This window comes from Amborella trichopoda, chromosome 2 (genome assembly GCF_054954075.1).
Source record: "Amborella trichopoda isolate Santa Cruz 75 chromosome 2, AtrichopodaSantaCruz75HAP2 v2.0, whole genome shotgun sequence".
In the NCBI taxonomy this organism is placed as follows: domain Eukaryota; kingdom Viridiplantae; phylum Streptophyta; class Magnoliopsida; order Amborellales; family Amborellaceae; genus Amborella; species Amborella trichopoda.
Window position 1 is genome coordinate 56,829,117 of NC_142337.1, and position 17,574 is coordinate 56,846,690.

The 17,574-nt window shown below is 38.8% G+C and overlaps 1 protein-coding gene and 1 pseudogene across 2 annotated transcripts; one reads left to right on the forward strand and one right to left on the reverse strand.

The window, feature by feature from the left end:
• Nucleotides 1–265: 265 nt before the first annotated feature.
• Nucleotides 266–6,067, forward strand: LOC18431347 (cation/H(+) antiporter 19). The gene is made up of 3 exons (XM_006841472.4): nucleotides 266–958; nucleotides 3,543–4,544; nucleotides 4,668–6,067. Exons 1-3 carry the CDS (start codon nucleotides 773–775, stop codon nucleotides 5,862–5,864), a joined length of 2,385 nt encoding a protein of 794 aa, XP_006841535.3. The 5' UTR covers nucleotides 266–772; the 3' UTR covers nucleotides 5,865–6,067.
• Nucleotides 6,068–14,466: 8,399 nt separating this feature from the next.
• LOC105420437 (pentatricopeptide repeat-containing protein At4g19191, mitochondrial pseudogene) lies at nucleotides 14,467–17,574 on the reverse strand (annotated as a pseudogene). The gene has a single exon (XR_016049748.1). The product of XR_016049748.1 is annotated as a pentatricopeptide repeat-containing protein At4g19191, mitochondrial pseudogene (transcript).

Here is a 17,574-nt window from a genome sequence, read left to right on the forward strand (position 1 = left end):
TTCTACATGTATGCCACTTGTGATGCTTGCATCTACCGTTGTCTTTATCGTAATGGACGCTCCAGATTATTTCGTCGCTCGGAAGTCGTGGAATCGGACAGTCGTCTCAAACCACGGCTTATTTTCATTAATATATGATTAAATACATTAAATGATGTTAGCATGTACAATTAAATACATTAAACGATATTGGCATGTATGATTAGATAACATTGGCATTTTCAACATCTTGAAAATACTCAATGGAGCCACAATCGACGGTTCTGATCTTGTTAAATCTTGAGTTCACCAAAAGGGACACGAGAGCATCTTTGAATAAGAGGCTACCGGTTCGAACAAATGGATGATAGTAACCGATTCTTGAGATCACAACCGTCCATTTGGCCCTCTCGTGTGGCTGCTTTCTTTAAGGTTACTATATAAATAAATACCGGAACATGCTTACGGATTGGGATCTATATTTGCCGTGTGTGTGATAAAAATAGAAGAGCGAGAAATCAAGTCTTGTTTGCTCAGTAGAGAGAGAGAGAGAGATCGAGTCTTGTTTGCTCAGCAGAAAGAGAGAGAGAGATCGAGTCTTGTTTGCTCAGCAGAAAGAGAGAGAGAGATCGAGTCTTGTTTGCTCAGTAGAGATAGTACTTGAGAGCGAGAAGAGAGACTGATAGAGATCACTCACTCACTCTCTCAGTTTTGTGATGAATATGCTGCAAGCCTTCAAGCCTATGGGTTGAACAGCATCAGTAGAGAAAGAGAAGAGCAGAGAGAGAGAAAGATGGGAAACGCGACGTGCCCGTCTCCGATGAAGGCGGTGTCGAATGGGGCATGGCAGGGAGATAACCCTCTGGACTTTGCTTTGCCCTTATTGATGCTTCAGATCTGCCTCGTTTTGATCGTGACCAGATTGCTTGCTTTCCTCCTGAGGCCTCTGCGTCAGCCTCGAGTCATTGCAGAGATCATCGTAAGGACCCTCTTTCTCTTTCTTTTCTTCTCACTTCTTCTGTTCTTTGTTAGTTTTACAGTTCTTTTGATTCCATCAGTGATTACAGAAAGAGAAATCATAGCCCTAAAAAATGGCGATCGAAGTAGCCTTCAGCGATACGAAATTGAGACAGATGAGTGGGCGCTTCAGACTTTATTTGGTCAGCGGGAAGGGGGAAAATATTTGTGGACCCAAAAAGTGTATCCATCTTTTGTTAAATTACTAAAATGTTCTTAAACCTTATGTCGATTAGTACAAAAAATGAAGAGGCCATAATGGGATGAGGTCCTCATCTACATAGGAGGGATAGGATCGCCATTTAGAAAAATTCCTCTCTTAATGTAAACGCCATCGAGTTTGCTACAGTATACTCTTGCACCTGTTTGGTTTGAAACCAGTGAAGAAAAATCAAACCGTGTTAATCGGACATGGGCTCGTAATCGACCAAAGCAGTAAACCAGGTTAACCGCACATGGGCAGGCGGTAAAAAAGATATTAAAAAATAATAAAAAAAAATAAAAATCAATTTAATAAAATATAAAAAGTATATTTAAAGAATGATTAAACAAACCATATCCTAAACAAACCATATCCAAAGTTGAAAATTAATGAAAAAAATAAATTTTAAAGATCCGACTTTTCTGACCTGGTATTTTTAAAATTTTTCAAAAAATGGGAAATATGTAAAGATAAATATTAATGAAAAATGTAAAAATATATTACAGAAAATAAGGAATTTTTTTTGCCATTAATACTTATTTTTATATTTTCCCTTTTTTTTTTGAAAAATTCCAATAGTATCTTGTTTTTTTTATAGTACAAATAAAATTCCTTATTTTTTTAAATTTTTTTATATATTTTTTTTTTGAAAAAAAACCGGCTAGATACCAAAACCGGTTGAACGGATGGCCAGTTTCGATCTAACCAGGCGGTTACCGGTTAAAAAACCCAATTTTTCCTAGAATGTTTGAAACATGATCGAGTTTGTTACAATATGCTCTAGCACCTGTTTGGTTCAAAATTCAAGCATGTACTGGTTTTTCTTCAACCATTACTAGTAGCTTTGCAATTGTCCGATGCTTTCAAAAAAGAAAGTTAAGTTGAGGATTGTCCCCCGAAGTGGAACCCACTTTAAGAGGAGGAACGCACTCCTCAACTTGACAAGGGACGGTTAAGGAGCTGTTCTTATTGTTATTATGTGTCACCAGACCATACTTGAGATAAATATTTTTTTTTATCATAAGAATTTTATAAGATCAATCTTTCAGTAATAGTTTTGGATCAATATCTTGAATCCCAACTTCAATTTTTTGATCAAATTTATAGCTTTTGTTTCCAAAGTTGATCTTTATGTTATATGCTGTTTGTTTTCTGTTTCTGTTTTGTTATAAGCTCTGTTATTATCAGGTACCTCTAGCTTTGTTCTTTGATTAGTTATAGAAAACCGCAAAGTTAATGTAATTGCTATCTATTTTGTCCATTGTTTTGCACATGAACCCTAATTCTCTTCAAAAATATTTTTAATCGAGTTTCTCGTTTGGGTGTTCTAGGATTCTGGTTTTACTGAATTCATATCTTGGAAAGCATATATTTTTTGAGGATGTCAATATCTTGGAACGCATATTTTATTATTTTGATACCTACAGTACACTGAAGGAAGTTCATTTCAATTGTAAAAACCCTTGTTCAAATAAATTTTTAAAAAACATAACCCTAACGGTTGGAAAACATAGATTACCAAATACCGTCTTTCTCCCACCCTCTTTCTCTCTCCCTCCCTTTCGCTCTGTTGATTTCGTGGCCGACCAACAGGCTATCTCACCACTAATGGAATTATGATTGGAGAATGATTGGAGAAAGAGAGGTAGGTGGGGCAGTTCAAATATCTTCTTCATGACCTAACAACTTGACATCAGTGGACACACGCTCTCTCTCTTTCTCTTAAAGGGGTCCCTTCTCTAGGAGAGAGAGATATGGCTGTCATTTATCCCTTCTCTGAGAGAGAGAGAAAGAAGAGGACAAAGATCCAAGAGAGAGGTCTGAGATATCAAAGAGAGATAGTTGGCTGGAGGCAGAGTGAGAGAGAGATGACAGAGATCGAAGAGAGAGAGGTCAGAGACATTAGGGGAAGAGAGAGATGGCTGTGGGGCAGGGAGAGAGATGGCTGGGGGCTTGCGGGGATAGAGCAGGTGACAGAAAAAAACAGAAATGGAAAGGAGGAAAAAAGAGCCCGGAATGGATTGGTTAGCTCTTGGGGATTGCGAGCCGAGTTTTCCAGCTCGATTCCTACCGTGAATTGATTGAGGGGCAAATCCTGCCTTTCCCACCTAGAAGCAAGGGAAAATAAAAAAATAAAAAAAGGGCCAAATTTCTTCTCAAGAAAAATAAACAATGGTACTGAATAATCCTGATTAGGTTAGACAAAGTATAATCCATATAATTTTTAGCCCAAAACCCCATTACATGCATCATTTATCTCTCTTTGTACTTAACGCCCTTTGTTTCCATGAAAATGAGCATTCTGCCATAATCTGATTTTTCTTGCCATATTTGTATTAACAAGGGTGGGATTTTACTGGGCCCCTCAGCACTGGGCCACAACAAGGACTACCTTCGCAGGGTCTTCCCTCCTCGGAGCATGACACTGCTTGACAGTGTTGCCAACATGGGCCTCCTATTCTTCCTCTTCTTGATTGGGTTGGAACTAGATGTCAATTCCATTCGCCGCACTGGTCGCAAGGCCCTTGGCATCGCCCTTGCCGGCATCACTCTCCCCTTTTTGCTGGGCGTAGGCACCTCCTTTGTCCTCAAGTCCACCGTTGCCAAGGGTGTAGGGACTGCTTCCTTCCTCGTGTTCATGGGCGTCGCCCTTTCTATCACTGCTTTCCCTGTCCTTGCTCGTATCCTTGCCGAGCTCAAGCTACTCACCACAGACATCGGTCGCATTGCTATGTCAGCTGCTGCTGTCAATGATGTGGCTGCATGGATATTACTGGCTTTGGCAGTGGCACTCTCAGGCACTGGCCGAAGCCCACTTGTGTCATTGTGGGTGCTGCTTTCAGGAGTGACTTTTGTGATATTTGCGGTGCTGGCAGTGAGGCCTGTGCTAGCATGGATGGCTCGGCGGTCAGATGACAATGGGCCTGTGCACGAGGGCTACGTGTGCGTGGTGCTGGCAGTGGTACTAGCAGCTGGGTTTGCAACAGATTCAATTGGGATACATGTGTTGTTTGGGGGGTTTGTGATGGGGCTGGTGATGCCCAAGGAAGGAGCCTTTGCCGGGTCGCTTATTGAGAAGATCGAGGACTTGGTTTCAGGGCTGTTCTTGCCACTGTATTTTGTGTCAAGTGGATTGAAGACAGATGTGGCTACAATACAAGGGGCTCAGTCCTGGGGGATGCTTGGGCTGGTGATTGTGACAGCATGTGTTGGGAAGGTCTTGGGAACGGTTGGGGTGTCATTGGCGTTTAAGATGCCTTGCAGGGAGGCCTGGGCGCTTGGCTTCCTTATGAACACAAAGGGGCTTGTGGAGCTCATCGTTCTTAACATCGGCAAGGACAGGAAGGTGAGGCTTCCTTTCTCTCCTCTCCCTCACTATCTGACACCAGGATCAGGCAATGGGCTGTTCCTTCACCATGACAAACAAGTAACATGAAATTCACTATGTTTTTATTTGTGATTTGTGCAGGTCTTAAATGACCAGACATTTGCCATCATGATCCTGATGGCCCTCTTCACCACCTTTATTACCACCCCCTTGGTCACTGCAGTCTACAAACCTGCCCGCAAGGCTACCCCTTACAAGCACCGCACCATCCAGCGCAAGAATCCTGATAGTGAGCTCTGCATCCTTGCCTGCCTCCACAATGCTAGGTCTATCCCAGCTCTCATCCACCTCATCGAGGCCTCTCGTGGCACTCGCCGCCGGTCCCTCTGTGTCTATGCCATGCACCTCATGGAGCTCTCTGAGCGGCCCTCCGCGATCGTCATGGCCAACAAGGTCCGCCACAATGGCCTCCCCTTCTGGAACAAATCGCATCCCAACTCTGACCACTTTGTTGTTGCCTTCGATGCATATCAGAGTCTCAGCTCCGTTTCTGTCCGCCCTATGACTGCAATTTCCTCCCTCACTACCATGCATGAAGACATATGCTCCTCTGCCGAGCACAAGCGTGCTGCCCTTATCCTCCTCCCCTTTCACAAGCAAGCCCGCATTGATGGAAACTTTGAGGTGACTCGCCCTGGCTTTCGACAGGTGAACTTGCATGTCCTCGGAAATGCACGCTGCTCAGTTGCCATCTTTGTGGACAGGGGCCTTGGGGGCCCTGCCCGTATCCCCGCCAGCAACTTTGCCTCCTCAATTGCCATGCTTTTCTTTGGCGGCCAAGACGATCGTGAGGCCCTCTCATATGCGACCCGCATGGCAGAGCACCCTGGTGTCTCCTTGATTGTCCTCCGCTTCCAGCCTGTGCCTCAAACCAATCAACCAGATGGAGTTGGGATAGACATGGAGACTGGGAGTCATGAAGATGATGAAAAGTTCCTCGCTGATTTTCATGCCATGGCCAAAACAAATCAGTCAATTAGGTACGAGGAATTGGAGGTAAGAAGCAGGGAAGAGACGGTGGCTGCGATAAGAAATGTGGCTCGTTGCAACTTGTTGCTTGTGGGGCGGAGGGCAGAGGCGCCTGGGTTTGAGATGAGCAGTGCAGATTGTACAGAATTGGGCTTAGTTGGGAGCTTTTTGGTATCACAAGAGTTCACGGGTGGGGCATCGGTGCTTGTGGTGAGACAGTACCACCCTGGTATCACCATTGGCTCACCGCTGTTGTCTGAGGGCACGTCAGAAATGTCAAAGATTCCAGTCGATGATTCTGATGGTTGAGGGTCTATGTACTAGAAAGCAATTCAAGTCGGAGGTCTATGGCTTTTTAATAAGGGATTGTATAATATGATATCATTTATTTTACATTGAGTTTACGATTACAGCTAGCTATCATATCAGTTGCCAAATTAGATGGCTTTGGGTGTGTCTAAGAAATTATTTTTGAACTTTTAAGTCAAGTTAAGTACACATTCACAACTAAATTTGAAATTCTACAGATGATGTTGTGACCTCCTTGTATTAAAACTAAATGATCTCGTTGTATACTTTTCCTTTCTAAGTATTCACTCTGTTTTGTAGTTTCAAAGATATGAGTAAACAAAAACAAAAAGAGTAAAACAAAGTAGAGGTATAAGGTCATTACTAAAGAAGAGAATCAAGTAAAAGAAATAGGACACCCATTTCTGTGTATTCTTTTGGTGCATGCAGAAGAGGAGCTCTGTGCAGTCAGCAGGCACTATGTGTTACGTGTGAAGGTTGGGCATCATTGTAACTTTGGAGAAGTTTGCACAAGACCTAGAAGGGTGAGTCCTCGGTTGCAAGTGATTATTCCAGCCCGAAATACTGTTAATATCTGAACTTCAATGTGCAAATTACTGGACTGCAATGCTTCTCCTTGCATCTATATCTGTTAATAAGTTATGTGAGATCATTTAAGGCATTGGTAAGTATACTTATCTACTTAAAAAGTGCATACAATTTTCGTGATGGACTTCAAAGCATCTGCAATTGAACATGCTATTTCTAATATATATTTTCTACATCTCTTATCCACTAAATATCAGGTACTAATACTGGGGCTGGGATTGTAAGAGTCGAATCCTGGGCTCATGGCACTACTGTAACGATCTAGAATGGCAACAGACAAATCTTGGGACCATGGCGTTCATGTAAAGTACCAACACTCCGTACTAAGGCAAGTGTTGAGTGTCGACATGTATTGACTCTTGAAGACAACCTAAATACCTGCCTGACCATATGTGTCAGGTAATGTTGCTTATTTTGAGTAGTATTATAAAATGGATGTTAATATTATATTTTCAAAATACAATATTTTATTTTATAACAAATATTAGGGCATGTCTAGTGGTACTGCCCTTTTAGGCTGACATACTGGGCACTTGTGACATTCACAGACGCGGACGCTTATGTTGGTGTCCATATAACACTGTTGTACAGTGTACAAATCCCTACAACAAGCAAATATCTTTCAGGTTATATCAAAATAAACATTGGATTTGGTTCTGTCAAAACGTGTTTCCAAAAAGGTCAATCTCTGCTATAATCGTCCAATGCGTGGGATTATTTGTAAAAAATTGTCGCAAACTTGCAGGCCAAATCATGGTAAAATTCATAACATCTTTTTCAATGTCTGAAGGACGCGGTTGGCATGTGGCCAGCCTGCGTATTGTAGAAGTGCAGGCTTGGCAATAAATATATATTTTAAATGTAATTTGATCCTAATTTTTAGAGTATATATAATCTTTAATATGGAGATCATGAATATGGGGGGAAAAAAAAAAATGGAAAACTTAAAATAATAATTATATTAAGAAAATATTTGGACCGTTAGTTACAATTGCTTTTAGATGGACCACCTATTTGCATGCATCTTTAAAATGGATGTTTTATACCTCTGGAGTCTGGACCGCATATTGTAGTAATATACGGTCCAGCACGCATTAAACAATTGTTTGTGTCTGAAATCCTTAAAACGTAGAATATCAATTACAGTACCATGACTAACATAAATTTCCATCAATAATGCACTGAGAAGGTAGCCAGCCTCTTTTTTTTTTCCCCTTTTTTTTCTTTTTTTTTGTTGATGAATGTGATGCAACCGCCGCCATCCATACCACCCTTCCCACACACAAAAAAATGCATCCATCACATCATCGTGATACCTAGCCTGAGCTTCATTCGTGTTTGTGGCTCCCCAGAGTTGTCTTAGTTGATATCCTAAGGCATCAAAACATCAATTTGTAATTAGTTTCTTAATTTGGTTTATACAAGGAATCAAGTATTCCTTAAATTTTGCTTGTTAGAGCTAGTTATTGCCTCTTATAGGCTGGAGTGCATAAGATGAGCATTCTAGTGAAAGTGTATAGTTGATATCTAACATTTGTATGACCTTGAGATATGAAGATTGTAAAAGCTATTTAATTTAATCAAAAGGAAAGCAAAAAATAGAAGTTATTAAGACCAGATCGAAACTACGGTCCGACTACTAAATGGTGCCTTGTCAAGTCGGGTCTAGAGAATACGTCGGGTTTGATAAAAAAATCATTTTAAATAACTTTTTGACTGGTTTTGTCCAGTTTGACTGACAGGTTTCAACATCCAAATAAAGTGGGTATCTCTCTTTTTCTCTTTTCTAATATATTACATATTGTAAATTATTATTGTAATTTTATTAATATTTTTAAAATCATGTCAATTTTGACGAAACTAGACTGCTCATTGGTTCGGTGGTCAGTCCAATCTTGATAACACCGAAAACAATTGCAAGTCTGTTGGAGTTCCTTGCCACTAAAATATATTTTCCTTTTCATATGTTAGTCTCTTGAAGTTGGATTCATCGATTCTTGTTTTTATCACATCGTGCAACTCATTCATATATTCTAGCAGACGTAGTTTGGCAATTTCAAACAAGAATAAGATCCATATTTGTGTAGGAATGGGCGCTCATGATATAGGTGGTCAAGGTGGTGGGTACCACAAGATGACGGCTTGAGAACCATGCCTATAAGAGAAGCCCTCTTTGCTGATCTTGCCAAAAAGAAAAAAAAAAAAAAAAATCACACTTGTGATCCGAGCCAAACCTACATAAGTAAATGGTTATGACGATAAAGACAAAATAAACAAAAAAAGGTTAGCATAAAAGAAATCTTCCACATTCAAAATTATCGAGGGAAATAAACCTCTCTATTTGGAGCATTGATCTCTGAGAGGCATTTACAGGTAATTGGGGAAGTAAGCAAACCTGCTTTGTACCATTTTTTAAGAAGCAACATAACTTCCACGTGATTCACTTTCCAAAACCTAGAATTGAGAAGGGAGACTTGTTTCCTTTAGGGAAGAGACAAGACTGTGTGTCCTTGCCTAGGTTGGACTCATACCCAGGGGGAAGGATTCTAAATAATTTTGGCTAAAGCCACTTAATAAATCCAAATCCACATTCCTCTTACACTGATCATTGATTCTAAATTTCTAATATCCATGATCATTGCACATGTCTACATGTTCCTATCATATCAAACCTCTTTTCAAAGGAGAGAGAAGAAGAGAGAATAATTGAAGGATCTTACATGGCTTCAGATTGATGTTTTAAAGAGAGATGATCTCTAAAACTCTAAATTCAACAAATGATTAAGGAGAGAGAAGAGGGGATATCTAAATGCTACTGTTTAGGGTTAGTCCACTTATAGAGAATCCATATTTTTAAGAGAGAGAGAATATCTAAAACAGTTAAAGAATGAGGTTAGCCATGTGTATAAGGAATCAGAACACAGGGCGCTGTTTGTCTTTTGCATTCATAACAAATGCTTTGAACCACCTCCCATACAACACACATCATTTTCCTTGTTCATATGATTTCACTGAACTCTTCTCTCAACCTCTATACATAGAGCCCTCAAACCCAGCTTGCTTTTTCTATCCGCCCATCTCAGAATCCCCAAAACAAAGACAACCCCTTCTCTGTTCAATTCCTCAAATCATTCCCAAAAGTAAAACCTGAAGTTGTCCCTATATGGGCTTTCAAGACTTCATCAGAAACAGAGGTCCGAGAGGAGGAAACTACAAAAGGCTCAAGAAATATGGAGAAAGAGAGACACAGGAAAGGAGAAAATGGCTGAAATTCAAAACGAAAATACTTGGTTTGCATCTATCCCCGAGGCGGATCAAGTGGCGCAGAGTTTACCCCTTTCTTTTGACAAAGAAACTTGCTGATACATACTCTGCAATGGTAAAGAGAATGGAAATGGATGGTATATATCCTACAGTTGTCTTGAGTTCGCAGTGGGGATACCCCATTTTTTCTCAGTCCACTTTGGGTAGAAAGAGCGTATTTGCGAACAAGGGGAGATGTTCCACTGATTAAGATTCTGTTTCTAGTTTCTACATGCAATTAATAGTATTAATTGGCTTTCTTTTTCATAATAGCACTCTCACGCTCTCTGCAGGTGTGACTGCATGTAGAATTAGTTGATATCCGAGTAGTATGCTATATTGCAATCTGTTAGAGGTAAAGCCTAGTGCATGCCAATTGGTATTGGTCAGGCTCTACAAGAGGTGTGGTTGTATGCCCAACAACGCCAAATGATATATATATGTAGAGAGAGAGAGAGATTAGAGTTGCCATTTGGGTTTGGAAGCGGGTCCAAATGGTAGCGGTCTAGGGCAGTGTTATCAAGCCGGATAGATGGGCAAACAAGCGAGGAGTCCAGTGCAGTCCAAACAAGTCCAAGTAGCAATTGAACAATTGTTGCCATAGTTATAAAGACCGTACCAGACAAGTGGGCTGATCGAAAATGCTTTTGCCGGTCTGATCCAAAATAAAAAATTGATTTGGTTGAAAATTGGTTTATAAGTAAGTATTTGACAGGCTCTGGTTTGTCCACCTAGTCGATCTCAAGCGGCTTCGCCAGCCAAATATAGTGCTCAACTTTTCTTTTTTTCTTTTTTTCCTAATATATCAAATATAGTTATCAAGACTGAACTAAACCTGTAGTCCAACTAGTCTGACCACCTACTTATGACTTGGCTAATCTGATCCAAAGTAAAAACTGAGTTTAGTAAAAAACTAGTTAAAACTTGTATTTGACCGATTTTTGTTGGTCCGACCTACTGTTTTCGTTAGGTTCGATCGACTAGCAACTTTTTTCTAATATATTACGTACTTTTAAACTATTATTTGCATTTTTTTCAGTAATTTTAAAATCTATTAAAAAACCAGTTCAACCAAGGGTCGTACCATTTTTTACTTAACAAGCTCGTTCATCAGTTTGGTGGCCAGTCCGATCATAAGAGGATTGATATTATATACTTTTAAACTATTGTTCATATTTTTACTTTGTATTTTCAAAATCCAGTCAAAGCTATTTAATCGATGGTCAGACCGGTATTGATTAGACCTGATCCCTCACCTAATCAGTAGCCAATCCGATCATGATAACACATGGTCAAGTTGTTTTTTCAAAAAATATCAATTAAAACTTTAAATTATTCATTTAATATCAAAATAGCTAGATTTTTAGGAAATGAAAAAGTGAATAATAAAAAATAGGGAAATTCATCAAAATAGACCTAAAAGGCGAACTAATATTTTAACTTTGGTGCAATTTCATAAATTTCAAAACTCTTTTTGATGTGTGGATTGACTGCAATTTGAAAATTGATCAAAGGAATCATAGGTCATTTGAGACTAGATCCGAAAATAATCGTAGGATATTAAATAGATCAAATCTTAGGCAAAACTGATTTGAGGTGCGGCTTTACTTTTTCTGATAAAGTCCAGGCCTTAACCAATTTTACTATTTAACCCTTTTCTGTGATTTTCTATGCTTCTTTACATTCTTGGCGCATCTTTCTCGTGATATTTTCTTTTTCGAAGCCTATTTTTTTTATTAATTCTACTTGTTTCTATTGTTCACTTGCATTTTCTCAAGATAGCCAAGAAATAGAACCCAAGCCTCAAATTATATATGTGTTGCAGTTTTACCTGCAATCAATGTGTTGCAGTTTTACCTTTTTTTTAAAAAAAAAAAAATCTGAAAATATAAAAAAAAGCTGCTGAAAGTTATATAAAACCAAAGACAACCCTTAAAAACTCCAAATATGCTTAAAAAATAACATAAACAGTGGATTTAAATAAATAGGTTTGTAGTTGGGGATATTTTCAAAAGAATCCACAAAAAAAGAAAATATAAAAATAGGGATTAGGCCAAAAAAAATTCACCAATCTTCCCCAAAAACATCCATATTATATAAAAAAATTATACAACAATCCCACATTTTTATAACTTTTTAGAATTTTTTGAATTTTTTTATGTACCCCGAGTTGTACACACGACTAGGGATAACTTGGCAGAGAGGCCGAGTTATTCGCCTGAGTCTGAGTGGACTCGGGTGATACTTGCAATGTTGGACTCAGGTGAGCCCCAAAGGAATGCTTACAATCACATTTATCCCATTTTTTGTCAAAGAAAAAAGAGAAATATTATTTTCACCTATTATTTTGGGGGATAAATTTTATGAGAAAGAAACGCACATGCTCGATGAATTTTTGTTGATTACCCCAAGTTGTACACACGACTAGGGGATAATACAGCGGCGAAGCAGAGTTAATTGCCCAAGTCCGATTGGACACGGGCGATTCCCACAATGTCAGACTCAGGTGAGCCCCATATCATTGCTTTCAAACATATTTATTCCATTTTTGTCAGAGACAAAAACAGAAATAAGAGAAAGATTATTTTCACCTATTATATTGGGGGTAGATTTTATGAGGAAAAAAGGGACATGCTCGATGATTTTTTGTTGATGCAGCTGTAGACTCCTATTTGATTTTAAGAAACTTGTATCTCCTTATTCTTTCATAGTTGATTGTAGGCAGGAGATGAACAAAGCATTGGAATTTCAGAGCAATTACACAAATAATTATGATCATGGAGGCATGGACTAAGATCATTGGAAAATATTTATGACTTTATTTACATAAATATTCATCATCAAACATCTTACATCCAACAATCACAAAGTAAAATGACAAATTTCACAGAAAATATAACCATCAAATACCGTCCCAAACCCCAAAATGGCACAGAATCTCGAAATTTCACATGTATTGCATCGACAATCATGGTCACAATCAAGTAACTTAAACCAGAAAGAGAAGACCTAAGAAATTAGAGAGAGAGAGAGAGAGACTCCTAGAAAATTGAGCGTACCAAGCAGGAAGATGGAGAGGAAATTGACAATCAGATTTTGTAAAAAAAATAAAAAATCTGGAAAATCAAATGAGAGAAAATGAGAGAAAATCAAATAGGTATGCCTTAAATACTTTAGAACCTCTGCCATGCACCCAAAGAAAATCAACTCAATGTACATCTAACCCGTCTAGATTTATGGAGGCCATATTCATGAAAAGGAAATAACTGAGATTTCCAAAGAGGAAGTCGATATACTAGTGATATTTTCAATAGGTTCCAAGGCCCGAATATAGTGTCGAAGCTCCTAATATGTTTACAACATGACATGAGTTTATGAAGGAAATTCCTGATTTATAATTAGAATATAGATCTATAAAACTGGGAAATACTTAAAGCATATAGTCGCGACTTGTGTGTGGCTTGTTCATGGCTGGACAAAACTTGTTATGAGACATGCAGAAAGTGGAGTACCCATGCTGAGCTCGAAGTGGTCCTCCACCCATACAATCCAAGCTTGAATATGTGCAAGCTGGGTTCAGCTTGGTCCCCATACACTACTAACTCTATCCTTTCTTCCCCAATTATTGGCACAAATATTTACCAGCTCCCTAAAATTTGTTAAAGAAAGTTTGTTGAGCTTGGAGAGTAAGTCTTTTAAATAGGACTCCCTGCTAAGCAATTCCAAGAATCACATAACCTAATTCGTTAGAGGTTCAAATTGATGAGATGGGCTACACATTTAAGAAAGAGGAAGCATACAATAAGATCATTTACCTCTATTACAAGGTCACATTCATCTTTTAGCCGTTAGACATGAAATCAAGTGGTTAGGGATGTGCCTTTGATTAGCTTTGAAGTCCCAAAAAATATTTTATGAACATAGCCCAAGCTATTAGATTTTACTCTTACAACTAGAGATGATTGTGACCTTCATGTATCAAATAATCAAATATAGTAAAAGAATTACTAGATGAAGCTTGTATTTAACTGGACAATTCTGTATAACAAGATCATTAAGAATATTATTCCAACCTATAATTTGTGCCATGTGTAGACATGCGTCCATACCGTGACATGTATTGACCTCTGGGCACCCTTGGAAGTCAAAAAATGTTAAATTACATAAGAAATTATATTATATAAACTAGTAAATCTATTATTTAATTTATAACATATGAATGTACAAATTCTAGTCATATCAACTTTTTAAATTACCCATGACACTTAATGGATGCCTAAACATGTGGAATTGTCATATAATACTGCTTAATATATTTTTTTTAGTTTTTTTCTTGCGAAAACAATGTGCAAGTATAGAGATATATTCATGAAGAAAACTAAAAGGGTTGGAGAAAAGTGACAAATCCCAAAAAAAAAAAAAGTTAAATTCCGAGCCTTAAGGTTGCGAGTCTTCAATCTATGAAATGCACCTTTATTTTGAATCAAGTGTAATTACATATTTCATAAACCATATTGTCAACAGATGTATGGGTCCAAACTATCAGGCATAACCATCTGTCTATGGGCTTTTTCCTAAACACTTTCAAGGATTAGTTTTGGTGTATAGCATCAACGAGCATAGGAACAATATACTTCAGATCTAGGAAACCATACAACAAGAACAAAAGCAACAATAATAGGGGCATTAATGAATGTTCATGAAGGTATTGTCAAGGGAGTGTTAATCCTGGAATGGCATTCTGTAATATACCAAAGGCAGCCTTAAACCCGCTGAATCAATGTGCCATGAATGAATGTGAGAAACAGGAGTCTATGTTATTCCCTCCACATATTTATACAAACAAAAGAAATAAAACATAATTTATGATGTAAGAAATACCATTCTTGAGGGTAAAAGGATTAATGATGAAAGGTGGGGTTAACTGTACTATCATCGAGAATTGACAATGAATGCTCTTCCATATACCAAAATTCATAAACCATCACCCTGTATGGTATACTTTGCCTAGCCTACAATCATGTAATAAAGTGCAGATCTTGCACTGAAGAAAATTTTCTTTTTCTCCGAAGACTATGGCACGGTAAAGAACTTCACATAGTAGAAATTCCTCTTAGATGAATATCATCCAATTTCTCCTACTCCATCTCATGCAACAAAACCCAATTCATCCCCTGCTCAAACCCAGCATCCTTCAATTGCAAAGTCAAACTATTCACTGCCTCATAAATCTGAGCCCCTTCAGGGTGGCACGGATCCTCGAACCTGAAAGAATGGACCTTACCAGCCAACTTAACAAAGCTTTGTCCTGCAAATTTCTTGGCGCCTCTGCTCTTCATCATGGCCCTTACCTTGGCCACATCCCCCCACCGCCTACCTGCTGCAAATATATTGGCGAAAACCACGTAAAAAACAGCAGCTGATGGATCAAACTTAAAGAGCCTCTCAGCTACATACTCACCCAATTCAATATCACCATGGACTTGACAAGCTCCAAGTAAGGCACCCCAAATACCAATATCAGGTTCCATAGGCATCTTTTCAATTAAATCAAGGGCTTTCCTCAACAAACCCTTACGCCCCAAAATATCGGCAACGTAAGCATAGTGCTCCAACTTGGGTGCGATTTGAGGCTCCATAGCCATGGAGCCAAAGAGCTCCAAGGCCTCCTCAAGCCGGCCAGAATGGGTGCAAGCCGAAAGAACAGCAAGAAATGTAATATGATTCGGCCTAAGATCTGATTTTAACATATGTGAGAAAACTCTTAAGAGCCTTGTCACAAGCCCCATTCTTAGCATCACTGGCAATCAAAGTGGTCCAAGAGATCACATTTATTTTTGGGATCTTCTCAAAGAGCCGACGAGCATCAACCATTGTCTCCATACTTTGCATAGATGTCTAAGAGTGCATTAAAAACTATACTATTCGAGCCAAATCCCGACGAATCTATGTATTTGTTTATCTCTCGACCAACCTCCAGAGCCCCTGAGTTCCACAGGCTGAGAGTGCAGCAACCACAGCCACCTCATCAGGCCTCTAGCTGAAGGATTCCATTGCTGGAAACAAGTCTAATGCCTCACTTGAGAACCTATTTTACGCATAACCTGAAATCATAGCTCCCCAAGAAACTACTGTCCTTTTAGGAAGATTATCAAATAAGAAACGAGCTGACCCAATATCCCTACACTTGGGAGTATAAAGCAATAACGGCATTGCATGCTGAAACCTTTAAATCCAAAGAGGATTTTAATCAAAATCCATGGACGGATTTCCCTAGTGGGAGCAATCCTAAACCAGAACTGATACACAACGAGCTCAGCATGGTGCTAAGATCTGGGTACATGCCAGCCATACCCATTTGCCTAAAAACCATTAAAGCTTCTAAAATATGTCAAGCTTGCAAAACCCACTTATCATAGAATTCCATGTGACAACATCACGGAAATTTTCAGGGATTCCATTAAAGAGAAGGTCAGCCGACTCTATATCATTCCATCTAGCATAATGGATATAAAGGTGTTAATAGCAGGAAGAGGCAAAACACTGCCAGCCTTAATTCCCATACAATGCACTCACTTTCCGGGCTGTAAATTTCCATCCATTGTGCACGACTGTAATAGGCCCACTATCGTAATGGAATCGGGTTTACACTTTACAGTAAGCATCTAGTTGTAGTTGCTGAAATAGAATAAAAGATTCAGTCAAATCATTGAGTTTAGAATAAGCTCCAATTATGGAGTTCCATGAAACAATCTCTTTCTCAATCATTCTATCAAACTGTAGGCGAGCTCTACGCAGATTATGACATTTCACATACATGTTGACCAAAGCTGTCTGGAAAAAACCATCAGAAGAAAACCTTGATTTTAAGACATGGGTATGAAAGTGAAGCCCATTGTGTAGGTTACAGAGAAGGCCAAAGGCTTTGGCAACAACATGGAATGTTAAATTGTCTGGTTCAACATTGGTTTGTTTCATTTGCCAAAAAATGAGAAGGGCTTCTTTGCCATTAGAGTCCATTGTAGAAGCTCTGATCATGGAGTTCCATGAAGAAGTAGAAGGACTAGAAATCTACTAAAAAATCTGACATAAATAGTTGCCAGAATCCAATGCAAAGAAAGCAATGACCTTGGCCAGGAGCCAGTTGTTTTCGTGAATTCCAGAAGTCATCATGTGGCCATGGACTTGCTTCAGATGCCATGAATTGGCGCAAATATGCAGTTTCTGGGCAATGAGGACATTCGGGTTTAGAGAGTGAAATAAGGCAGGGTAGCATAGGGTGAAGCCACAGTCAAAAAGAGCAGGAGCCATAAGAGGTTTTACGACATGGGGGTGTGAATGAAGTGTGGATTTGAGGAATTTTGACCAGCATTTATGCATCTATTGAACAAAATAGCCAGAGCGAAATGTATGATGGTGAGCGATGGAGGAATAAACAGAGGTCACAGCCAACATAGTAGGTAAAGGAAAATGGTCTGAAAGGGTTTTACCGCTGTCAAAATATGTAAAGCCTCATCTCATAATTGCTCGAAATTACACATGGAAAATGTTTTTATGTGCGAGGCTCTAGACGATCAAATTAGGGCACACCTAAAAATTTCACTAGGTAGGTTGTTTTGATGCTCAAACTGATAATCTCAACCTCAAGATGCATAGACAAGTGAAAAAAAAATGGATTTTAAGTTTTACAAATAATGCATCTTGTAATACATTTTTGGAGAGTCAATTTTCAAAATTGACAACCTCAAGATGAAAGAAAAAAAATCCTCCTTTCTAATGGATAGTTCTCAGTTATTGAGGGCTACTTCTCAAATATTTC

Coding starts and splice junctions, on each gene's coding strand:
- LOC18431347 (XM_006841472.4), top strand. CDS start 773: ATGGGAAACGCGACGTGCCCGTCTCCGATGAAGGCGGTGTCGAATGGG. Junction 959..3,542: donor GAGTCATTGCAGAGATCATC/GTAAGGACCCTC, acceptor TGTATTAACAAG/GGTGGGATTTTACTGGGCCC. Junction 4,545..4,667: donor ACATCGGCAAGGACAGGAAG/GTGAGGCTTCCT, acceptor TGATTTGTGCAG/GTCTTAAATGACCAGACATT.